The following is a 26,769-nucleotide window of genomic DNA, read 5'->3' as shown; positions in this document are numbered from 1 at the left end:
TGAAAGTTCTACAGTAAAATACTAGGCAATTAAAATAACCCTCTGACATTACTGGAATTGTAACGAAGAGTAAGATTTAGCCCAAGAGATGTAACATCACTGCTTGGCCTAACAAGCAAGCAATAATGTAGCCTTGTCCTAACATTGCAGACAGCCTTTATATAAGCAGGATAAATCAAAAATATTTTTAGATTATTATTTATTCTCTATTTTCTATATTATTTCTCAGCACTGAATTGTTTTTTCTTAAACCAAAGCAAGACACAGTATAATCAGTGCCCAGCCATACTTACTTTTGACAACCAAATTTTGTTACCTTTGGACAGCAGAACTAGAAGAGAACCCTGGCTTTGTTAGCATTATCCTGTCCAGTATCAAGTTCCCTAATGATAAGCTTTGGTGATTTTTATTTCTTGTGCCAAAGTACAAGTAAATAATGTGAACTGATAGAGCATATGGCCACAAAATTACTATCATGCAGTTAGACATCTGGACGCAGTCACTGCAATAGTCAGGAAGCAAAGAGAGACCAGTAAACACGACATCCTTTAAAAAGGTTCTGTTCCCATAGTCGCCTCAGTTTCAATGGGATGCAAATTAGTTACACAATTTGGGTCTAATTCTACAAACTTGTGTGCATGCAAGTAGTCACCACTGTTACTAACAGGAAGGCTTGTGTAAGGATTACTCACACCAAGTCAGCTTGCAGGACCAAACCTTTATGCTGCAATGGTAGTCGGTAGAACAAATTGTACTCTTGTTTCACACAGACACACACACACACAAATAAGACTTTTGTGCAAAGAGGAGGCAAAGTTATTTACTAAAGCTGCTAACATTCTTAAAAATCCACAAGTATAACAGATACATTTGGACTGTTTAATCTCTGGGCTGCAGTTTAATGTTTTTTTATTCAGTAACAGAGAGGTTCCTCATACCCATTTTACACTCCCAAACTGCAACTATGCAGAATTTATTTTGTCCTCTTTAAGAAGTTAAGCCTTTCTAATTTAGGTCTTCATGAACTGCATCGCTGTCATTGATTCACTATCTCCTATTTGGAAAGGTCAAACTAGCTTTAAAAAGTTAGCCATAATACAACATTAACAGCTCTTAGCAAGCTGCTTGCACACATTTTTCAAAGTGCCAGCCTATAAACATTTCCACTCAAAGTGCAGATCAAACTCTGAGGTGATAGCAATACAGTGTTTGGAGAATAAAACCCCTCAAAAAACACTCCCAGCTGAAATGCAAAACCAATAACACTATAACAAGCGAGAGCATTAGGTGTGTCCTTTGTTCTCCCCCCGCCCCCCGCCATTATATCTGTATCTACTCTTTTCACTGTCCAAGCACTAAAATAAGAAGTGATTTGTTAAACAAAGTTCTGAAGATAGGCCCAAATTATATGTTCTGTTACTCTGCAATCTAAAGCCACTAGGTTTGCAAAGCAGAAACAGGACGGAATCTCTCTAGTGGCGACGCACGAGTCAGAAAGAACATACCTCGACTTCCGGGTCACATGCTGAGTTTCCTGAGCTAGCAGGTATAAAATACCACCTTTGTTTGCACAGAGCAAGCGTGACCAGGAGTCACAGGGACACACTGTAATTTTTGCAGTCACTTTTTGTATTAGAACTGCTCTTCAGATCATTTTCACAGTTGAAAGGCTCTTGCAGATTCAAGAACATAAGGCAGCATGCACCATATTTAGATCCTCCTGCAGACCAGCTGATCGTTTTAGGCATACTTATGTGCTAACCGTGGGTTTTGATTTTGTACATCATCTTTTATATCGATAGGATTTCAAAATGCTTTTAAAAAAAACAGAATGAATTGGCTTTGGGCAGTTAGTGACATCTCCCACAAATCTGGATACAAGATTAAAAATACATCACCAAATTCTGTTCATAATAACTCCTAGGCAGTCCCACTGGAATCAAGCAGAATCAATTGCACAGGTACAAAAGCAGAATTTATTCAACTGTTGCCAAACTACTCAGGATTATTTTAATGTAAGCCAAAATGTTTGTAAGGCTATTAAGTTGCTATAATGGTAAGAAAGTATTTAATACAATATGGGAAAGATGTTTTGTAAAATGTATTGCTAATGTTATCTTTTCTTTCTGCAGGTCACCTTTAACAAAGTCAGAGCTATCAATCTTTACTAAGCCAGTTTGTTAGAAGATTTAGTCCCAGCGCGGTTTTAACACCTAGCTTTCCCACAGAGTTACATTACAATCTAATCCTTCCTAATGCATCTGGATTTCTTACATTGTACTGGGAATGAATCCAGAAACTACAAACTGATCTGAATGCATTAACAAGGACTGGATGAGATCTTAGTGTTACTTTGTTAAAGAGATCTTACTGGTGCAAACAAATCCAGATTTCATGAGCAGTAATAGCATAGAATCCAACATCACTCTAAGAGAAAACTAAATTATGTAGTATTCCTATGTTTTATCAGATCCAGTGCCAGATACAAGCAGAGAAAGCGCACGAAAGCACTTTTACATTTGAAATAAAATAAACGTACAAACTAATTTTCAAAGAATGCAGAAGTCCCAATCCTGCAATTGGGTCTCCATGTGCAGAAGGTGATAAACAGAATGGAGAAGTTCATAAAGCAAGGTCTGGGCCCCTTTGGTATTTGCACATTCTAATACTGACTTCATGCAAAAATTACAGCAATTCCAAACACCAAAGAAGGCATTACATTGTGTATCCACCTTATTTCATGAAGCTCTAGCTCCAAACAGCCATACCTAGCCATACCAGGCAAACACCATACAGTTATTATACTGCCCCGGTGGTCTCTTCTAAGGCTTTGTCCACAGTGGCAACTGAACGACAAAACTTTTGTTATTCAGAAGTGTTAAAACACACACACACACACACACACACACACACACCCAAGACAAAAGTTTTGTCCATGAAAAGCGCTGAGATAAACAGCGCTTTGTTAGCAGGAGCGCTCTCCTGCCAACAAAGCAAATGCCGCTCGCTGGAGGTGGACGATTTTTGTCAGCGGGAGAGCTCTCTCCCGCTGACAAACAGCGACTACACGGCACACCTGTTAGCAGCACAGCCTGGGGGCCGCGAACAGGTTTCAGGAGATCTGCCAAGCAGGGCCAGTATTACACTCGCGGGGGTCCAAGGAAAAAGCCATCGCCCCACCACGCTGTGTGGGGCTGAAGCCCAGGGCCCCAAAGCCCTGGGGCTGAAGCCAAAGCCTGAGCCACTTAACTTTCTGGGCCCCCTGTGACATGGGGGCCCAGGCAATTGCCCTGCTTGCTACCCCCTAACACCGGCCCTGGCTTTTATATGCAGAAAACCAGTTGTGCCACAAGTCAGCCATGGTATTTTACAACAAATTGGGGGTGAGGGGAGGAAGGGGCTCAGGAAGAAAAGCGTTGAAAACCGCTACTGTAGATTGACCCTCAAGAACCCTGAGGGAGGGGAGGAGAAAGGGAGAGACTCCAGCAAACTAGCTCTTCAGTTTTATTAGTTTTCAAAACTCCTCCCAAGTCTTGGTGGTAAACGTGACGATGATGCAAAACTGCTACTGTAGCTCATCACCTCGAATGCCCTTCCTGAGAATCTCAAAGGGTATAAGTGTTACATCCTCATGGTCAGTATTCATTCACCATGGGCTAAACGATGGCTTAAAATCATCCAGTGCTGGGCAAACTTGACTGAGCTTGAGAAACAGGAGCCTCTTATTTTTGCAGGCACATTATATAGCTGGCTGCAATGATTGCTCCATCACATACTTCTCACCGTGTTCTCAAACCAGACATGTAGCAGTGGAGAAGGTGAGTGCCATGGAGACAAGTGTACATGCATGGGTACACACACACACACACACACACACCCCCCTTGGCAGATGGATTGTCATCAACCTCTTCACTAAAGGAGCAACTTCCTTCTATTGAAATCCTTCACTCACCTGCCTAAAAGGAGCTGCAGGATTAAGCAGCATGAACAGCTGCAGGATTAAACAGCCTTAGTCCCTGCACTACACTGAAAAGCCTGACCCCCATCCCCATGGCAGAGTCATGCTCCCACTGCTTCCCTGGGCAGGTCCCCAGTGTGTCGGTTGCTGAAACTAGCAACAAATAATGCTGAAATGGTCCTTACGTGATCTGTCAACTCCTCACAGCAGGATATTTGGAAAGGAAGAGAAGAGAAGAGAAGCAAGAATATTGCAGTGAACAGCCACTTCTCAGGCCCATCCTTGCCTCATCCAGCCTAGCCATGCCCTGGCCCCTTGGAGGGCTTCTACAGTCTCCAGAACAGTGAGGGAGGAGCAGAATCGTGCTGGGGAACTGCCACCTCTGTACGCACTTACCATGCACTTTGTGCAGGGGTTTTACCAGAATCCCTTTCTGCTCCTTTCCTTTCTTGCTCCTCTCCACGCCCTCCCAGCAGAGGGGGGCAGAAAGCCCTGAAGAATTTTGTATTTCTGTCACCCAACTAAGTCACTAGCAAAACCTGCCAGGCAAGAAACCTTTCCCTTTTCCCCCACCCCAACCCTTGGAAAGTAAAAACACATACTTTTCAGATGTTCCACAATGAAAATCAGGTTTTGATTTAAATAATCAGGCTACGCAACAACACGCTGTTTTGCAATGTTAAAAGAAAAAGGTGTCTTCCAGTAGCGTAGGTTTTCCCCATGCTTTGGAGCATATATTTAAAATTTGGTAGAAAGACAGTCTTTATCTCAAGGATGTGCCTTTTGCTGTCCTAGAAGAATCCACTGAAATTTAGCCAACTTATACTATTCTCTCTTTTTGAGGGGGTGGGAGAGGAAATGTAGCTAGTAACTTCTTAAAGTTTAGCAGCCGAAATCTCCACATGCCCTCGATTATGTGCCCACTCCTCGGAGCTCCTGAGGCCAATCAGACTGCACATGCACAATCCCCACAGGGCGACCGAGCATGCTCCAGCACACACCTACAGGTGTTCAAAAGGACCTTCCCTGTAACACTCCCAGCCAGGGTGAAACCGGCCATGCACACGAATTGAGAGCTGGAGTCCTGTCTCTCCAGTACTCTCAATGACCTCTCTGCTGGCACCCAGGCAGTGTGGAGGAGTAAGCCATCCAACTGAAATACAGAGCGAGCAAGAGCCAGACTGGGGGGATGGAAAGGAGTGGATAGACAACCTGATGAGTTGTGGAGTGGTTGAGCAAGAAGACTGCGGCGAAGATGAGAAACCTGAGCAGCGGTGACAGGGTAGGTAAGGAGAATGGGACAGTGAGGAGCAGCCAGGGATGAGAAACAGGGACGGGAATGAGTTTGTGGGACAAGGCAGAAGGGGCTCATGCTTGGGGGAAGTGAGAAGAAGAGTCTGTGCCCACTAGAACACACAAATCTCCAGAGCCCAGGATGGAACCCAAGATTGCAGAGTCTCACAATTCCTTTGCTGTCAGTAAATACCTGTGGAACCCACTAGCAAAACACGTCACCTCCCATTTTAGCGCTAGTCCACACAGAAGAGGACAACCAACTACAGCTATCAGTTACTCCATTATGCAAGTGGCAGAGGTCTAGGTGGTGGATCTAAAGGTTACAACCCTGCTGATGTCCTATGCGGATGTCAACTTGATGTCACATGACAGAATGTGTTTTTTTCAGCTTGCCTTTTTTTTATTTAAAAAAAAAAAAAGTCCCTAGGGAGTTACACAAAAAGACTACATTAAAAGAACATTAAGGCTGCAAAGTCAAGCAGTCAGAAATTAGGATATGCCAGAATTAAGGTTGCCTATGCAACCTTAATTCAGACCCCTGGTACATATGCACTATGGTACAACCTTGAATTATCTGATCACATAATATTTTTTCCACAGACCTCTACCTCATTTAATGCACACGACAGACCTGCTCTCAAAATGAATTAGGACTGTATAGTAAAAGAGACTGTTTTCTATAGGATCCCTGCCTCATTTGCTGTAGAAGTTGGAAGATGTGTAATAAACAAGGCAGGGGAATGCAGGAAGTAGCTTAATGCTACTCTGGAGAACCTGATTCTATCCCTGTCTCTGACCCCGAGTTCCTAGGTGATGCTAGACAAGTAAATCACTAAAACCAAACTTCACACAGGTTGTTGCTGTCACAGCATATTCCTCATTTTCTGGCTGCCCAACTTAGGGTGCCCAGACAGCAAATGTGAAAAATCAGGACACAGGGTGGGGGTTAATAGGAGTCTATAAAAGAAAAAGACCCAAAAATCGGGACTGTCCCTGTAAAAATTGGGACATCTGGTCACCCTAGTCCAACTTGAGACCCTTAAGTGCTGAGAGCTCACAACTGCCACTCAAGTCCAGGGGAGCTCTGCTTTGAACATACACCTCTACCTCAATATAACGCGACCTGATATAACACAGTAAAGCAGGCTGGGGGGGGGGGAGGCCTGCACACTCCAGTGGATCAAAGCAAGTTCGATACAACGCGGTTTCACCTATAACGCGGCAAGATTTTTTGGCTCCTGAGGACAGCGTTATATCGAAGTAGAGGTGTATAACGTGCTTTATAAAACTAAGAACTGTGAAAAATCAGATCCTAGTCATGTCAAGTTAGGCATCTAAAAATGAGTACAATGTTTCCTTTAATCTGTGACTTGGCCCCCCTCTGTAGAATGAGGATAATAACATCCCCTCACCTCACTGGGGTTGTTGAGAAAACAAATCCACTAATGTGGTGATGAGCACCATAGAAAAGCCCACAGGAAATTATTAATTCTGCCTTCAGAGCATGGTTAGAACACTGGGCAGTAGGTAAGTCCTGGGGCCACACACTGAACAATGAGAAAGCCACATATTGAACAGGTTTTCATTTACACGAGCACCGTCCATCCTGTGCACTAAACAAGGCTGTCGATAAAATAGCACGTGACCATGTAATTAAAGACAGACAGTCTCAGAAAGCAAACACACAAGGGGACTGAATTAGAGCAGGTGGCCTTACAGTTGACATTTCCCAACCTTCTAGTGCTTGACTTTGCAACCTTAATAATGTTCTTGTAACACAGTGTTGTGCGTAGTATTGCGTATAAATTAAAACCAAGAACCTACATTCATGCAAGCTTGTGGATAGAAGTCCTGAAAAGCAAAAGGTTAATAGTACTGCAGATTGTGTGGCCCAAATTCTGCCACATCTACATTCTTGATCTTACTGTGTAACCTCCGATTTGGCCCAGTATATATTAAAGTTTGTGTTTATCAGCCTAGGGCAATGTTTCCCAACCTGGGAATGCCAGATACGTCCGGAGGGGATAAGGCACAGAGAAAAGGGTGGTGGAGGTGGGGAAAGCTGCTTGATTGTAGCTCTACCCCACCCAATCGAAACATGCTTCAGAGTTATCTGCTTGACTCCAGCCCTGCAGCCACTCCTAATGCTGTTGCCTGTGTAACAGTTTATGGACACATACATGGCTGAAGGCTTGGGCCAGTGGGCTGCTGAATTAAGGGCAACCACAAACCTCAACACCTTCCACTCTAAGTACAAAACAATTTTCTTTGACCTCGTCTGCTATAACATATATAGCAGTGTGTGTGTATATATATATTACTTTATTGACTCTATAATATCCAAACCAGGACACTCTCCTGCACACACTTCACCTCCTGGGGAGAGGATAAGAGAACACGCACATGACAAATGTCCATCACGTTGCTTAACACGCTACTGCAAAGCACTCAGATACTACAGAGAGGACTGCGGTATGAGAAACGACATAGAACTTTTTCCCTCCTGTGGTACTAACTCAGCTACAAGAACACGAATTCTCCCAGCCTCACGGGACACAAATGACACCCCCCTTTTCTTCTCTCCGTACATCTCAAAACGGCAGTGACTAGGGAACAGGGTACAGGTAGAAACCAGAGGATAAGAAAAGGAAGGAAACAGGACCCAGAAAAGAAAAACAATGGACACGGAGAAAATCCATAAAGGGTGGGAAGGGGCAGTAACTATACTGTACCAAGCATGGCATGGGTATGGGGGAAGTTGGGGGGAAAAGAATGAGATTGGAACCTATGGAAGAGGAGGCTTCTCTCTCTCTCACACACACACGGAACCAATGGCTATAGCTAAATACAACATTCCCTACTCCAGCAAGAGAACTACCGAAGTCAATGGGCAGTTTGCTTGCGTAAGGACTACAGAATTTGGCCCAGTGCAGAGTTATGCAAATCCACACCAGCAGAGGGAATAATTAAATAAAAACCCTATAGTGTTTACTGCACATACATAAAAGCAAATATTATAAAGCTATGTTAAAAAAAAAAAAAAATTAAAAAAAAAGGACTTTCCTCTGCTGAAGGTCTGCCACATGCAAAATCTGAAGTTGTAACGTCCGGTTGTTGCAGAACTTTGACCTGAACTTTGGTTTGGTTTTTAGTTGAGAATTAGAAGAGCGTGAAGACAAGGCATGAGAATAAGGGGCTTGTCTACACTTCCGTAACTGCAGCGGCATATGCTGCCTATGCCAATGGGAGAGCTTTTCGCCATTGGGGTAGGTACTCCACCTCCTGTAGATGTCATCAACGGGAGTATCTACACCAGGAGTTTGGTCAGTATAACTGCATCGCTCCAGGGTGTAGATTTTCCACGCCCCTGAGCCATGTTATACTGATCATAAATTTGCAGTGCTAGACTAGGGCTTAACCTATAGTCAAGGGTTCATCTCAGTTAAGAAACTCTGAAAAATCAAAGACAAACAGACCATAAGTGGCTACATCCCTGCCCTGCCTATTCAATTGCATGCGTTTACGTTAAGATACTCTGACTTGGAACATTTACACTTTTAATCTGAAGTGCAGATTTGCCTCCCACCTCAAACTGCCTGAAGCTGCATTCTCAAAAAGCAAAAAGCAGAGCCTGCCCTGCCCTGCTTTGCCATAATTACATTCCTAGGGTGCTCTGACTGGCCTCCTACCTTCAGCAGCCCAAAAAATCAGAATGTATACCCTGGAGTGCCCCACTGCCTTCATTTTTAAAGGGATTCATGGTTTTCACTCTCTCCACCTTCACTTACCCCTTAGTGCAGAGGAAGTGAAGCCAGCCTGGTTGCGAATCATACATCAGACAGAGTTCCAGGAAAATTCCCATCTGTTACATGCACATAGAAAGCAGAAGGGAATGAGAGGAGGAGGAGGCAAAGAAATTGGAAGAAGCAAGCAAGAAACGACAGGGTATCAGAAGGCAATAAAAAGAGACAGCCGAAGGTGAGCAAGACACGCAACATATCAGAGAACCACCAGTGTGTCACTCCTGGACATTCATTATTATAACATCCAGAAAAAAAAAAAACCACCTCTATTAGAACAATCTATTGCCAAGTGCAGACAATGAGACAGCATATGGGCTTTTAACCTGAAGGACAGCAGAAAACTTAACAGAGCTATGCTTCTGCCTTAGCCCAAAATAGCCTAAATCAGCTGAACCTTCAGGGCATGCAGCAAGGCCTATTTACTGAGGCTTTTAAGAAGGGGCTGAGAGAGGAGCAGGTTTTGGGGGGAAGGAAAGTTTTGTTGGTAGCTGCTGAGCTTGCCGCTGCTTTACATTGAGTGGCACAAATATTACTCTAAAAAACAACAACAAAGGAATCTAAACTACAGAAAAGAGGCACATATGGACATAAAAGCATGGGCTAAGAAGGAAATCTGTGGGCTCTTTGAAGACATTAGTGCTAAACACTAATTTTCTGTCCTACGTTTTTGAAAGTAAATCACAGAGACAGTTCTTCCCACCAACTCAAATCCCAAAAAGATACTGTAATGTAACTCCATCAACAGTGTACCACTGGTGTTAAGATGGTCAAACTCTGAGCTCAGTTCTCTGCACGTAAGCCTTGCAACTACTAACAAAAACAACAAGGAGTCTTTGTGGCACCTTAGAGACTAAAATTTATTTGAGCATAAGCTTTCGTGAGCTAAAACCCACTTCATCCGATGCACCTCAGCCCATGTATCTGATGAAGCATGTTATAGCCCACAAAAGCTTATTCCCAAATAAATTTGTTACTCACTGAAGTGCCACAAGGACTCCTCATGGTTTTTGTTAATACAGACTAACATGGCTACCCCTCTGAAACTACTAACAAAACTCCTAGAAGGCGATTTAACTAAACCAATCAATTTGGTATTATACAATGAAATAGCTTCATACACAACCACAATAAAGTGTAACATGCCCCAAAAGTCCAGGGTAGTAAACTCAAGGTAATGAAATTTAAGACAAAATAAACTGGTTGTAAATTACTGTCCACTTATTTTTTAATTCAAGCACCAGTCTGACGAATCAGCCAGTAGCCGATTTAAAACATATATGCCAACTTCCGTACTTTTAGATCTTTCACATTCTTAAGGATAGTAAGAAAAACTTCAGGAGCCAGAGTCCAGCGTCATTTGCAGGATATGAATTGAAAACAACACTGAAGCCAAAGGAATTTGTCCACATTTACACCTGTGACCATTAGATCAGACAGTGACCTAAGTATGTGTTTTGTTGGTCGCAGGATAGGTGAGTGAGGGAATATCTTTTACTAGAAAACACACTGCTATTGCAGTAGGACTTTGGAGGGGACATGGCTAACAGAGCCTAACCACTGTGCAGCATTAGTTCATTTTAAGTCATCTGATTTGAATAATGAGTCAATCCTGCTTATTTTACTCATTCAATTAACCTAACTGATTTCAAGAATATGGCGAACAAGTTTTTGCCCATAAAAGGAGAATGGTCCAAGTTCATTCATACACGTGGTGCAAAGCTCCTTGAAGTCAATTTATTTCAAAGGACACTTCTTTTTCTTTTTTAGACCTACTTTTTTTTTAAAAAACTACTAAGACCTAAAATTACTATCGCTTAGAAACAAAAAAAAAATTCTCTAATTCTTCCAATTGACAGCACTTTTGTTATTTTCACTTTTCATTGTATAGACAGCCACCTTCCAACTTTGTTTCTGTGGCTTTTCTCATAGCAACACAAGTTTTAAGAAAAATATGATTGCAAGACCACAAAACATTCCTAGGGAGATTCCAGTGTAGTACTGGAAGCTGCTTTTAAATGCACTTTTTAAAACTGATTTATTTCAAGCTGGCTGTATCCCTTAAAGTAGATTAACAACTGTGTGCATCTGATTCCTCTGTGTACTGGCCCCAATTCTGATCTTACTAATAAAGATGATGTCATTGACTTCAGCAAAATCACTTTAAATTTACACTTACGAAATTAAGATCAGAATCCTGAAATTTTCTACTTATATGTAGACGGAGTAGTGGAACAGCTCCAAAATAAACTACATATTCTGACTGTACCCTCTCCTACTACTGGTAGTTAATTTCCTACCATTCTTTTTAAACTTTACACAAGAATACATCTACAGCAGGGGTTCTCTGACTTTTGTACTGGTGACCCCTTTCACACAGCAAGACTGAGTGCAATCCCCCTTATACATTAAAAACATTTTTTTATATATTTAACACTATTATAAATGCTGGAGGCAAAGCAGGGTTTGGGATGGAGGCTGACAGCTCGTGACCCACTCCCCCATATAATACCCTCATGACCCCCTGAGGGGTCTCAACCCCCAGTTTGAGAACCCCTGCTCTACAAGAAGAAAACTGATCCAAGTTCAATTATCTCAATATTCAATAATCTCAATGTTGATAAGGGAAGAAACACTTATTATACATAAGATGTGAGATGCATGTGAAAATGGGGTTTTAATATTCATTGACATTTATGAGCCTCTGGCAGAAACCATCTAGTTGAGAAGTGACAACATCTGTCAGAGTAGCTTCAACCTCGTGTCAGACAATCTTCCTCCCATTTGAATAGTGATACTGAATTTTTCCCCGCAGTGCTGCTGCCATGACATGTAAGTCTTTTAAAAGATCAACGTTTCCAGAACCCACAGGATGGGGCACCGGAAGAGGCGTCTCTCTGAAGATCTCTTTGCAGAGATCCCCACATGTTGCTCCCTCCAGGAATAGACTATGGGACCTTCCTCAAAATCTAGTAGACTCCCTGGGATCCCTGAGGCACTAGACAGACCCAGACAGAAGCCCTGCATCATCGCACCAGCTCTGGAAACCTTCCTCACTCCTTAATAGGAACTCCATCTGGTTGCAATTGCAGCCAGAACCTCCAGAGAACAAAGCAGCCCAAGGCTTTTATTTTCCAATGTTTCTCTCTCTTATGGCCATGCTGCTTTCCTGAGCCTGCACAGACAGTTCCAGAGCCTCTGCTGCTGCTCATTGCTTAGCCAAGCAGAGTAAACTAGCAAGACTCCAGTCAGTTGCACTGCTGCTATTCGGAATCCTGTGAACCAAGAGAATCAGTTTCATGCCACTTGGTAAAACTGAATGCAGTAGCAGAAGCAAATATAGCAATTACTCATAGTGCAGGATAACCCAAAAGGAAAGAATGCTGGGAGACAGAATGGCAAACTACCACCACCTCCCTACCCCCGGCCAGCAAAACAGCAGTCAAGAAGCTGGTCTCCACTCTCAACCCCTTCTCTGTGGGGAAGACTGGGAGAGAAGAGAGAAAGCGCCTTCATCCTTTCAGCACCTGGGGGTAGTGGTGAAGCTTTAAAATTTGTCTCACACCTTCTAGCCAGAAGCTGATTGAGCACGTGGATAAGGTCCCCACAATCAATGCCCAGGGACATCTTCCTGGCAGAAACTCCAGCCTCCAGACCCTTCCCAACACCTGGTGCCTCACCGCTGCACTGCCCCGGTAGAGCCTCTCCTACCTTTATCTTTAACACCTGCCTCTAGCTAGTAGGTTTAGCTTCCAGCTGGTAGGTACCCAGCAAGTTTCTGAGCCCCAAGTCAAGCAGACCAGAGAAAATTCCAGGATTTTCAATTAGTCATTCTTTTTCCCCCTTTGTGCTTTAGAGGAAGCTTCCAGCCATTTCAGGCTGGAGGTTGCAATGCAGCCCGAGGCATACACTAGTGCTCCAGCTAACACTGCCTAAATCCAAGCACTAAAAACAAGACCATGCTAAAATCGTCTTATAAAAATTTAACACATTGCACTCATGAAAAAAATCACTCTGTCAGAGAGATTACAGTCCGTCCTTATGGATGGTGAATCTCAGTATCCCTGGAAGATGTCGCACAGAGTGTATTTTAAAGGTGGCATGGGATGGGAGGGCACACAAGAGGGGGGAAGGAGGAAGAGGTTGCGGGTTTTTTTAAACTTTTAATGTTGTCAATAAACTAGACATTCTGATTTTTTTCTTTGAGTCACAGAGGAGCGAAAGAATGCTTAATAGTGAAGTACAATATTTATTTGGTATAAACTACAAACAAGACAAATGTGTGAAAGTCAGCCTCCAGTGATAATGCAGCAGTAACTGTGTGGAGCCCAGAGAGTCTTAGCATTTTTGCAATAGACTGTGTCCATTTATTTAGGAGCGTAAATTTCTAGCACAGGTCAGAGCTAACATAACCAACTGGGATTACATCGGGGTTTATATTTTTATACACGTGTATTGTCAACTGAAGAACTTCTGGAGGCCAAATTATATTTCTCAGCTATAGGTTACTTAGTTAGTAGTATAAAATTGTTCCAAAATTGTTGCTATTGAATCACTAGACTTAATTATGTTTGAGAGAAAGCTGAGGGCTAGATTTGAGGCACTGGTTTGATTACAATGTGCCCATAATACAGCCGCTCTGAAAACAATAATGGCTAGTCTGCTTGAACACAACTCCAGCACTCATACAGATACTGTCGAGCCTGCCAGCTCTCGAAAGCAGCTTTTCACTCCAGAACTGTAGTCTCAATCCAGAACTGTAGTCTCAAGCACCCACCGAAGAAAGAAAGAAAAAAAAGAAATCATCATACCTGGCCTGAATATTCCATACGGGCCAACGAATTACATAAAAAGCCCCCTGAAAAAGAACATTTTGAGTTGAATTCAGCTGCTGCAGATAAGATACTTCTTCCAGTGGGCGTTTTCTTGATATGGCCAAAAAAAAAAAAAAAAAAAAAAAAAAAGCATTGAGCCAGCAGAGAAGTATTCCTAGATTTGGCACGAGACTGAGTTAAATTCAAGGCAGGGTCTGGGAGATGTATTTCAGTGCATTTCACCTAGATCTGACAGCTTTGTCTCCACAGTTTTGAAATGTCAATGGTGACCACTAACTGTATTTTCTATTGCGCAATGAAGTTAAACCAATGTCTCAGGCGTAAATTTAAAATAGACCACAAAAAAGTGCAGACTAGCCATTATTGTTTTCAGAGCTCCTGTGTTATGGCCACACTTCAGTGAAAAACTTTGTCAACTCAATGCCTCAAATATAGCCCTCAACTCTCTCAAACGTAATTAAGTCCAGTGATTCAACAGCAACAACTTTGGAACAATTTTATATTACTAACCAAGTAACCTATAGCTGAGAGGTATAATTTGGCCTCCAGAAGTTCTTCAATTGTCCTACAATACACGTGTATAAGGATATAAACCCCAATGTAATCCCAATCGGTTCGGTAAACTCTGCCTTGTGCTAGAAATTACACTCCTAAATGAACGGACACAGGCTACTGCAATAATGCTAAGACTCTGGGCTCCACACAGTTACTGCTGCACAGGAAAAATGAACAATTACAAAATTCAGCCCAAGCAATGTGGTCACAATGAAAATCTCAAAGCAGTTTCACTGGTAATGTGAAGGTCTTTAACATAGGTTTTCAGAGTAGCAGCCGTGTTAGTCTGAATCCACAAAAAGAACAGGAGGACTTGTCCTTTTTGTCTTTAACATACTATTTGAAGACATACTTACCAGACAGGTTGGCACCTTTACAAACTGCTTTAAATTAAACTGTATAGCCAGGCTCTTGAGATTATCAGTAGCTAACTGCTCTTAACAGATGAGATGGGATCTTTCAAAATTTAGTAGTGACAATTGTTCAGATTCAAACCCCAAGTCTGGACATAGATTAGGAACATATAAATTTAAGAACACTAGTGCGCTCTGACCATAGTTAGGCTTGACAGGATTAGATTTTTATCAGTAAAGGTAAATTTCACTGTTCACATGCAAACCAACAAAAAAATATTTCCACTGATAACTGAAATTGACAGATAGGCACATTAAAAAAAAAATGCTGCTTGAGACATTATTAGAGTTTGATTTCAGGATATTTACTTTATATATTTTGACACATGCTGTTGACAATGAGTTTTAACCATTAAAAGGCTTTAACTTTTTTAATATCAACGTCTACTGTCAATACATTACTGTCTGACACCCATGCTTAATTTCCCACCACTGTAAAAATATATGTTGATAAAAACTTAAAAAAAAAAAAAAAAAAAAGCTTAAAATCCATAATTTTGGCAACCCTATCCGTAATTAAAGACATGTAAAAAATAAGCCCCTCAAAAAAATAGAATTTATTTTTTTTGTTTTAAGTCAAATTAAGTCAGCTTTTTTGTTGTTGTTTACAATGCAAACACTGCAGCCTTGCACAACTGAAGAAGAGTTAGAAGGCAAAACTCATTGATTTAGTTTCGTTGGCAAAGCAGAATGAAGTCCCAAACGTAAAATACCATAGGTGCAAAAGGAGTAAATTTGATAAATTCTTTCAGTCTTAAGAACCAAGTTATTACGAATGCATAAAGATTTAAAAAAAAAAACACATGCTTTTAATAAGAAAGACTTATTTTAAAACATTTTTTCCTATGCAGTAATGAAGACTTGTTACAAAAGTACAAAAATGCACAGTTCAGGTCTTGCTAACAACCTTAACTCTGACCCTGTAATCTCATCCATCCTGAAACTACAAATTAACACTCCTTTAAACATACATTTCCCTATTTAAAGGGCTCAGATTCACCCAAATTTTAATGTCCCTACCCCACCTGCAGAGGTAGTTTTGCAGAATCTTTTTGAGTATGTGCAGACAGTTTTAACTGAAGGAACCATTCACTACGGCTCCTTCTGTACCTTGTGCATTAATTTATAGTAGTGTACAGAAAATGCAAAATATTACTGTTTTGATTTGGTAGCATTTCACACCCTCTTTACACCAATGTAAAATGGCTAGAAAAGGTGCAGGGCAATGGTGATTCAGGTCCATAGAGGGCAGGCGGGAAGTAGGTCAGAGAACTTTCACAGCCTCTCTTCTGTTAATTGTCCACATTTTGTAATTGTGTCCATTAAACAGAACAGCTTTTTCTACAACTGCCTCACTCAGTTTCTTCTATTAAGCAGAGGTCCATTGACAACTGAAAAATGACCCAGGGAGCCACCACAGTGCAAATAAATACCCGATCTGCATTTGCAACATGAAACAACCTCTCAACCCTGTGTTCAAATGCACACCCACCTTATCTTCCACCCACTGCATACAGGCCGCTGACCAAGAAACGACCCCTGGTACAATGACAGCGAAAAATAACCTCCACTAATGTGTCATCTGTCATCCTCAATACTCAGTCCAGAAACAGCCCTCTTCCCCATCAACACCTTTTCTATAAACAAGGCAGTACAATCTAGATCAGACCTCTCATATATGCAGGGGCTGTAATACCACAATGTCACCCCAATGCACTTAAAAAAAAAATAAGAGACTATGATACATGCTCACCTGCTTCTGAAAGTACAAGCAAGCCACACACCATAACATTGAGCACATCATGTTACCATGTCAGATACCCAGGTAAACAAGGAAATCATAAATTCCAACAGGAGATGGGCATACTGGGTCAGAGTTCAGATTCTCCATAGAACCTTTTCCACACACTGACATTTTAACACCCCCGCTCCTCCCTGCATCCCACTGCAGCATTAACTTAGTATTTCTGGGTTTTCAAATGTTTCCTTTTGTAACTACACATTTCTAATATTTTTTATGTGTAAGTCTTTAAATCATACCACTTCTTTAACAAAGTTCAATTGGTATTATTTGTTATTCTAGGACAATCTAATCCAGAAAACATGAAATAGTGATGCAGGACTTCTAGCCAGTTGTAAATGGCTTTTACTGGGTTCCAAAACAGGAAAAAAAATGGAAATTCTGTCAAAGATAAGCAAAGATTCACAACATTCAAGAAGAAATATCTAAGTATAGCTTCAAGAGGTTTCCATAACAAGGAAACGGTAAAAAAAACCCACCACCCAAGATCCTGAACAGGTATTGTAAATGGTTAGCTAATCAGAAATTTTTTTCCATAAAGATTTAAAGTGTCTAGTTCAGGTCCTTTTCACACCACTGAAAGAATCACAATCCAATTGCCCACAACTTCAGAGCATAATTAATAGGATTCGTACTCTGCAGAAAGGAACAGCTGTTGCAACAAAAAAAAAAAAAAAACTACCCTGTCTAACAGCTTGCAAAGGCTAATTTGCTCCAGTGTTACTCTGTATTCCAGCAAACTGACTCCAAACTTACTCACTTTTGAGTTCAGCACTCGGTTTTTACATGTAAATGTAACCCCTGTTCCTTGTCTGTGCAAGCACAAGGGTATGCTAGAGCAGTGCTTCTCAAAGTGGTGGTCTGCGGACCAGTGCCAGTCCATGAGCCATAGGCTGCCGGTCCACGGCAAGTTTCCTCATAAGAGCGTCAAATAGGATAACAACATGGCACTGACCCCTGGCACACTGGAAAAAAAATTTGCCAGTCCCCCACATCAGACAGCTCGAGAAGCACTGTGCTAGAGGTTCTACTGTAAGCTTCTGAAACCTCAGCTTTTTCCCCCATGCACACCACTGCCTGGTATTAGGAGCAATGCCCCCCTACAGCATCCTTGTTCACATTCCTAGATCACTACAAATGACACACACATACACGAGCAAGCCCCCCTACAGCATCCTTGTTCACATTCCTAGATCACTACAAGTGACACACACACACACACACACACACACACACACACACACACACACACACACACGCTAAGGGCCATCTCCAAAAGGCAAGTCCCTGTTTTACATGACATGTAAATTATCTCCACGGTTCCTGGTACAATTTTCTTTGATCTTTAAATTCCTCCACTACCAGGCAACCGATTTTTGCTAGTTTGTTGGGAGGTTGCTTAAGACAGGTTTCCCATTCGGGACACCTTCGGGTCCTTTGCCTGCCCTGTAAAGTGGATGTACAGCATATGCCTATATTATGTAGTTGCCTTGGTTCCTGCTCCCATTAGTTCTGTGATAGTGGAGACATAGGCTCAAAGAGATGCAGGAAGGTCCCTTACTAAGCCTTTGTATTCAGTATCAGTGACCATTGGAGGTGACCATGTGCTTCTGACAGGGGGAACAAAAGAAAGCGATGGCACAGACAATCAAAAGACAGATTATGATTTTTGCAGGGTCAGGAGGAATTATTTACCTGCCAATCCCATCTAGCCTGGTAGGTTACAATCAGCATTTAGGAGGAGGGGGGAGGGTTTTTGTTGTTTTTTCCATCCTGCACCGTGCCTTCAGGTTGGTGCATCTGGAGGGGCTCTCAGCTCCTGGGCTGAGCCCAGGCACTGTCCCTCGGCAGGACGGCATTTGGGGGGCCGGAGGAGACATGCGATCAGCCCCTAATCTGGGGCAATGCCCAGTGCCTTCATTTTATTCCATGGGGGGCTGGCGAAGGGGGTTGCGTGATCAGCCCCTGAGCTGCCAGGTACCTTCCCATCACTGCCCCGGGCCCGGGGATTGGGGGCAATGCGCCCCACAAGCGGTTCCTGCCCGAGCATGGCCGGGGGGGGGGGTGTACTTACAAAGCGATTAATGCTCCAGCGAAACATTGCGAGGCGGCGGCAGAGGCTCGGGGATTCAGGCAGCCGGATGGCACAAGCCCCTGCAGGGGACCACTGCGGCGGGCGGAGCAGCGCCAGGACCGGCCACAAGCTCCCCGCTCCACCACGGTCACCGGCGCGCAGCTCCCGGCCGCATCGCCGCCCCGAACTGGGGACTCTCCTTCACCTCCCGGGGCGCCGCCGCCGCTAGGCTCTCCCCGGGCGCTGCAGCCGGGAGCCGGGCACCATAGCCAGGCTCCCCACCCACCGGCTCGGCTCCAGGGCGCTGAGCGGCGGAGGCACCGGACACCGCCCCGGGGCCCTGCTGCCTGAGCTGGGGAGGAGTCCGTGCGCTAGGGCGCAGCGCCCCCACCTCTCCAAGGCTCGGGGCGCACAGCTTCCTGCCCTGAAAGCTCCTCCGAGCCCCCCTCGCTTCGGTCCTGCGCCCAGCCACCCCTCCCCGCGTACTTCCACTTTCTCTTGCTAAGCAGTGCACCTCCCCCCAGGGCTTTTGTCTGGCTGGTTCTCAGCGGGGCGGGACCTTCCCCACCCTCCCTAGAGCAGCCTGGGATGTGTAGTATTCACCACGGCTCAGAAATATGGGCTACAGGTCAGCCTGGGAGGGGTTGAAATATCGTTTCTAAACGTGCTCTCCAGCAGAGCTGATGCGGCTGGAGAAAACGTAGCAGCTGCTGCAGGGCAGGGGCAGTCGCCAGATCGCCTGAATTTTAGATTATTTAAAAAATAAATACAAATAAACCAACATCGTCCGTTTTTTCGATTGTAACCCTCTGCGTTGGCAGTCTCACTCAGGTCAGCATGGACAGTGGTACCTGCACTGGTTTCTTTATATGCCTAGGGCAGTGGTTCCCAAACGTTAACAACCTGTGAAACCCTTTCACTAAAATGTCGAGTCTTGCGAACTCCCTCCTAGAAATGAATATTTCTAGGGATTTTTTTCCTTTACCCGAGTATAAATTATAAAAGCAGTGATCCTGAAAATATAAAATTTGTTTTTATGACATGCTTATTACACACTATTTACTATTAATTATTATTTATCACTACAGTATTTTTATTACATTATGAAAACAGCAACTCTCTGCCATGATCTCACTTTCGTAGCTTGTATCACTTTGGATAAGCCTGTTGTAAGACAAGGTTCCTATGTTTCATTAAGGAGTATCAGATGTGAAACAGCATGACGGTATTTTAAGAAGCAAACTCAAAGAGTTCCTCCTACACAAGCATTCAGGTATTGTGCAGTCCAGGGAAAAAACTTGTTCTTCATAATAATTTAAAAAACAACACTAGCTACCTATTTAATTTTAAAAACAGCAAAAAATATCCACCTCCCTTTCCATTTCTTATAAGAAGTCTTGAAGTTTAAATCTCCTCATTGCAATAGATATGCTTGCTTTGATCTGCTTAGCTCTGGCAAGTCCACGGGCTCTGGGCTGCTGGCCTGGTGCTGCCCAGGGTGCCTAGGGACAGCTCTGTCCACCATTAGGGATTTTTTCCCAAGACCCCCCCCTTAACATTTCATGAACCCCAGTTTGGGAACCACTGGCCTAGGGGCACCTCCAGCTTACTTTCCTCACACAAGAAATGCTTCTGAAGGGCCTACACCCATGGGTAAAAATTATTCATACAAATGAGCACTGCTGGACAGACATGCCAAACCCTTGTATCGACTATTTGATGTTAAGAGGCACAACACTATCCAGAAAAGTGGAAAAGATTAAGGGAAATAGCAAAATACTTACTACCAGAACTAACTGTTCTGTGTTCTTCATATACTTAAGTACAGTAGAACCTCAGAGTCAGACTTACAAACTGACTGATCAACCACACACCTCATTTGGAACCAGAAGTCCACAAAGCAGGCAGCAGCAGAGACATACACACACACAAAAGCAAATACAGTGCAGTGCTGTTTAAAGGTAAACTAATTTTTAAAAAAGGGAAAGCAGCACATTTCTTCTTCACAGTAATGTTTCAAAGCTGTATTAATTCAATGTTCAGTTGTAAACTTTTGAAAGAACCACCACAATGTTTTGTCCAGAGTTAAAACCAACCTCCATTCCTGAGGTGTTTGTAACGCTGAGGTTCTAATGTGCTATCACTATGGCCAAGTAGTGGTTAGAGCCCAGTCTTACGACTCGGGATAGCTTGGTTTCTAATTGCTGGCTCTGGCCTGCTGGGTGAATTTAAGCAAGTCACTTTTCCTCATTGTGCCTCAATCAAAGGGAGATAACGATATGGGCCTGCTTTGAGATCTACCGCTGAAAAATGCTATATAATGATAGTATTGTTGTGTGAGCAAAGGATTGCAGGATCAAGCCCTCTAGTTATTTGTTTTGCCCTTATTGGTAAAAATATAAACTATAATATTATTATGTACAAATGCAGGGTGCAGCGACCAGTGGGAACATAGTATGGGTTCGTGTAATTAAAGACTGTATCCTAATACGTATACGCAAGAAAGCCAAAGTAAGACTGCAAAGGGAGACATAGTTCTGAGTGCTTGAGTTTGCAACTGTAACTTTTTTTAAGGTAGTTTTTGGAGCGTAATATCCTGTTTTTTAAAAAGCAAACAAACATAATTTCCATCATGTGGACATATAGTAACTCCTGAGTGATCAGTAGAGTTGGGATCTTTAGAGCCACAGCACAATCCTACATGACCTAACAGTCCAACTGGTAGCAGCAGAAGGCTGTTATCTATCATGTAGGTCAGCCACCAGAGGGGGATGAGAGACACACTGAACCCAGCTAGTTGCTAGATTGCAAAGGAATGTTCAGAGTCAATAATCCTGGGTTCTGTTCCACATTCTGGAAAGGAGCGTGCTCCAGTGTTTATAACCCCTTCTGTCATTCTGCTGCTATTGCCTGTCCCAGTGTTTACCCCTCCCCCCCACAGCTGCTGTCCCACCGCCTCCATCTCTCCCATCCCCAGCTCCTGCCTGCGTCGCCACCATCTACTCCATCCCTGCCCTCGCTCCTGCCTCATCCTTTCCCTTCTTAATCTATCACCAAACCCTCACTGCTGCTGCCCTGTGCCCAGTTCCCACTCATTTCTGTTCTCCAATTCCTATCCTTCCCCTTCCACTGTCCCTGCCTATCCCAGCTCCTAATCTCCCCACCTCTTCTACCTGCTTTCAGTCAGGGCCTCACCTCCTTTTCCTACTCATTGCCTTGACAAGACTGCCAATATCGGGAGCCCAAGAGAGAGTCTCCCTGCTCTCAGTTCCAGCACTTCTTACCACACTGGGCCTTGAAGTCTGGAGGAGCCATTGCAGGCAAAGTCGTGTTCAGCCCTGGGATATCGCACACATAGTTGGGTCATTCCAAATGAGCTGAGGGGCTGGAGCATGCTCAGTACAGACAGAAAAGAGATTTTAGCTGCCAAACCTTAACAAGGCTGTAGTGAGCAGGTGCAAAGTAAGATTTTCAGAGCCATATAATCTGGCCAAATTTGGATGAATTTTCACAGAGATGGCAAAGGGCACATTCCTGACTCCAGGCTCACTGCCCCTGCCAAATGTCATATCCATGGTTCCAAAGGATGGAGATGCTAGAGATTTGCATCAAAACAATTGCAAGATTTTAAATGGGCAGAACAATCTCTTTTTCCCTGAGCTCATTCTCAGAAATGGCTCAACCATTTTAGCATGAACTTCCCCCGAAAATTCAGCCTTAAATTTTCCTCACTGTGTGTCTGCCTAAGGCTGAACAGTTTATGTCTGGCAAAATTAGAAGCAGCTGAAAACAGGGTCTTATAAGAGAAAGTGTTAGGCAACCTTAACTATAGGTGTTGCTACACATGCTGGCTATCATCACAAGTAAAACCTATCAAAATAAGTATTTTGAACAGTTGTTACAAGAATGCAAAGCAAAAGCCTCAGAAAGCTCCAGGATATTTATTTTCACTCAAGTTTTGGCTTGTATTCCAAGAAACTCCTAAATCTAGAATTTAATATTTTTAAGCGTATAGCATTTTTAAACAATTTTGTTTAAAAGGCTTTATCTTTTTTAATTTTGCCACAATGGCAGGGTGATTTTAGAGGGTGGATTAATAATATTTCAACATATCTTTTCTCACTGTTGTTTCTAGAACAATATCATTTCCTTTTTCATTCTGATTGATTACTTTTCCAGTTGATTACTATTCCATTTATATCAATAGAAGTCTCTAAGGCTGTATTTTGTTCTCAGTGTGAGTCATACATCCCGAGGGTCCTTGCAAGACTCTGTGTAGCCTGATTCTGGGACAAGAACCTTATTATCTTCTGATCCGATCAACTGGCTAACCTATATGCTTTATTCTATAAACAGTAATATTAATCCCCTAAAAATCAGGGAACACCTAAAGGATAAGCAACCTAAAAAAGGCACAGAAAAAAATCCCTCAGGTTTATTGTGAGGAAACAGGCCTGTTGACAGCAATTCCAGGACCCAGGGCAGAACAATCAATGAGCCCCCATGCACACACAAACCATGCCCATGTGAATGCGGTCCGTCTGACATTTGGGCCGTGCTGCGCCTACACAGGCTGGTGCCCAGTGAGCTGCCAACTGCGCTGACGGGCACGCTCTTCCGGCACAGCCAAGGCTTCCACATGCCCACCCCAATAGGGTTGCCAACTGTCTAATCGTACAAATCCAAGGGTGCGGGGTGCAGGATCTGGGAGGGAGTTTGGGTATGGGAGGGGGTGCAGGGTACAGGATCTGGGAGAGAGTTTGGGTGCGGGGTACAGGCTCTAGACTGGGGCAGGGGGTTGGTGCTTACCTTGGGTGGCTCCAGAAAGCAACTGGCTCGCCCCTCTGGCAGCAGCTCCTCGACGGGAGGCCCAGAGGGTTTCAGCATGCCACTGCCCGCAGGCACTGCCCCCACAGCAGCCATTGGCCACAGTTCCCAGCCAATGGAAGCTGCGGAGTCGGAGTTGGTGCTCGGGGCAGGGACAGCGTGTGGACACCCCCTCCCCAGGGGCTGAAGGGATGTGCTGGCTGCTTCCGGGAGCAGCATGGAGCGAGGGTGGGCAGGAAGCCTGCCTAAGCCCCACTGTGCTGCCAGCAGCGGCAGCCAGGGGCCGTCTGGCTCTTTTAAATCTCTCGAGCCTCTGGGCAATTGCTCCTCTTTCCCCCCAACCCTCATGTCGGCAAGTCTGTGAGGGAAAATTGCAATGGGAGAAAACTCCTTGAGAATGGGCCCACCAGAAATCAGAGTGTGGGATTGGGCATATCAGGGACTAGGGTAAAAGTGAAGGTGTTACTGGGATTGTTGTGGGGAAAACCTCAACCATACAGACAATGTGGGAGCTCAGGGTCCATTTCCTTAAGCTATATTTGGATTAGACAGCATGATTAATACAGTGTCCTCCCTCATCTCAGAACATTGTTCCTGAACCTCTCACCACTGTAGTAGCTAGTTTTGTATTTTAGTATATAATCATATGCTTCGAGTATTAAATTTATTCAGATCTTCACTCATATAGAATAATACACATGCCTGAATCTCTTCTAATAATGCTGCTTTTACATGATTCTGGCCCAGGAGCCAAAGCACTTCAGCATGTACTTTGACTTCAGTGGCACTTAAGTATGCTTAAAGGTAAGTATGTGATGAAGTGCTTTGCAGAATCAGAGATTAACTCTTCCTCTCATCCAGCCTCTGTTGGCCCAGGTCACCAGCTTAGATTTATATGTCCCCTGATGCCCACATACAATCTCACTTTTACTCAAACCATATGTCATAACTATAAAGGGAAGGGTAACAATCCTCCTGTATACAATTCTATAAAATCCCTCCTGACCAGAGGCACCAACATCCTTTTACCTGTAAAGGGTTAAGACGCTCAGGTAACCTGGCTGACACCTGACCCAAAGGACCAATAAGGGGACAAGATAAGTTCAAATCTTGGGTGTGTAGGGGGGGAGGCTTTTGTTTGTGCTCTTTGTTTTGGTGTGTTCGCTCTTGGGACTAAGGGGGACCGGACATCAATCCATGTTCTCCAAATCTTTCTGCACAAGTCTCTCATATTTCAAACCTGTAAGTAACAGCCAGGCAAGGCGTGTCAGTTTTATCTTTGTTTTCTCAACTTATAAATGTTCCTTTGCTAGAGGGAAGTTTATCCCTGTTTTGCTGTAACTTTGAAACTAAGGCTAAAGGGGGTTCCTCTGGTCTCTTTGACTCTGATTACCCTGTAAAGTTATTTCCATCCTGATTTTACAGAGATGGACTTTACCTTTTCTTTTAATAAAATTCTTCTTTTAAGAACCCGATTGATTTTTCATTGTTTTAAGATCCAAGGGTTTTGAATCTGTGTTCACCAGGACTAATTGGTGAGGGAATACTCTCAAGCCTACCCAGGAAAAGGGGTGTAAGGACTTTGGAGGAGGAATTAATCTCAAATCTGCCCAGGAAAGGGCCAGGGGTGGGGTGGGGTTAGGGACTTGGGAAATATTTGGGGGAAGGCAGAGTTCCAAGCGACTCTCTCCTAAGATTTGGAACACGCTTGGTGGTGGCAGCTTACTGTTAATCTAAACTGGTAAATAACCTTAGGGGGTCTTTCATGCGGGTCCCCACATCTGTACTCTAAAGTTCAGAGTGGGGAAGGAACCTTGACACCATATGTTTAGGTTTCATTGCTAGTAGCAATCAGGCACCTTTTTAAAAAAAATTCTCATATTGCCACTGACATACAGTTAGCCCTAAAGCACTCTATGGTATGAATTTTGATGTTTAAAATTAAAGTCTTCAGAACTTCAATATGTTTTTCCTATTACCCTTCCTCAGAAATTTGAAAAATATGCTAAGGGAGCATCCTTCCAAAGCAGCTAAAATTCATACAAGCATCTCTATCTACTGCATAAAATAGTTGTCAGCAAGGCAACAGCTCAGTTTTGCCTGACCATTTTCACAGGCCTGCAGGCTCCGGAGTGGTCATTTGTCTTGGTTTGTTGTGTCTTTCAGTCTTTTTTTGTCCATTGGGGATGCAGACTGAGATATTATTTCCTTCATTCCTTACTGCCAGAGTGAAATGGAAGCAAAGATTGACAGAAGGAGATGCATTCACTTTCCTAAAAAGGGGTCTGTTATCCCTTTAAGCGATGTTTCCCAAACTTGGGATGGCTTGTTTAGGGAAAGCCCCTGGAGGGCTGGGCCGAGGGACGTACTGGCCGCCGCTTCCAGCAACTCCCATTGGCTTGGAGCAGCGAACTGCGGCCAGTGCGAGTCGCGATCGGCTGAACCTGCGGGCGCGGCAGGTAAACACACCGGCCCAGCCCGCCAGGGGCTTCCCCTACACAAGCGGCATCCCAAGTTTGGGAAACACTGTCTTAAAGCTTTGGAATTTGACAGGACTCATCTTTGTCTCTTTGTCTAATGTTAGGCCCAGAATGAACTAGTCTGTGAGTCTGGAGATTATAATAGCTGGGAGTTTTTGTGGCTTGCTGGAGAGAGGCTATTTTGTTGTTCTTTGGCATAAGGGCTTGTTCACAAGCCGCTTTCCCCTTGACTTCTGTTTGCCCGGGGTGTCAGTAATCTTAGGCCAATGCCCATGCTGACACTGAGCCCTTTGACTCCTTATGTCTGTCTCTCTTACACAATGGCAGTCAACAGTGCAAACTGCCGGCACTGGGAACAAGGATTCTGGCCACTTCTCAAGGCTCTGAGCCCAGCAACTAAGGACTTGCAAATAATCCTGTCAGCTTCTGCTAGATGTGTCACAAGAGGGAAATTCAGCTTTTTTCATCCTCCTGGTAGGGGAAGACATGGTTAGTGGGGGAGCTGTGTTCTCTGATTTTCTGAAATATTACAGATGTGTAACTTCCTCTAGCATCAGTTTTCTCCATAGGCAGAAATAAATACTTGCATGCCTTTGTCTTCGTGAAGATGACCCTCCACTTACCTTACACAAATCAACACCAGGGACAATATTTGAATCAGGTGAGATATAGCCTCACAAAAATATTTTTAACAGCTCCTCTGTCTCCATTGATGGATTGCCATTATTAA

The 26,769-nt window shown here is 43.5% G+C and overlaps 1 protein-coding gene across 6 annotated transcripts in view; it reads right to left on the bottom strand.

Moving 5' to 3' along the window:
* The window catches only part of ATP11C (ATPase phospholipid transporting 11C (ATP11C blood group)), a 118,205-nt gene extending 98,944 nt beyond the window's left edge, over positions 1-19,261 (bottom strand). For 4 of the 6 annotated variants that reach the window (XM_075068870.1, XM_032773213.2, XM_075068867.1 and 1 more), the window contains exon 1: positions 18,733-19,261. In XM_075068870.1, the coding sequence (XP_074924971.1) occupies positions 18,733-18,759 (27 nt within the window). In that variant the 5' untranslated portion in view covers positions 18,760-19,261. The remainder of the gene's footprint in view (positions 1-18,732) is intronic. The other 2 variants (XM_075068869.1, XM_075068868.1) reach the window with 1 other exon arrangement.
* Between the last annotated feature and the right edge of the window lie 7,508 nt (positions 19,262-26,769).

Source organism: Chelonoidis abingdonii, chromosome 8 (genome assembly GCF_003597395.2).
Source record: "Chelonoidis abingdonii isolate Lonesome George chromosome 8, CheloAbing_2.0, whole genome shotgun sequence".
Classification (NCBI taxonomy): Eukaryota; Metazoa; Chordata; order Testudines; family Testudinidae; genus Chelonoidis; species Chelonoidis abingdonii.
This window is presented reverse-complemented; position numbering and strand designations above follow the sequence as displayed.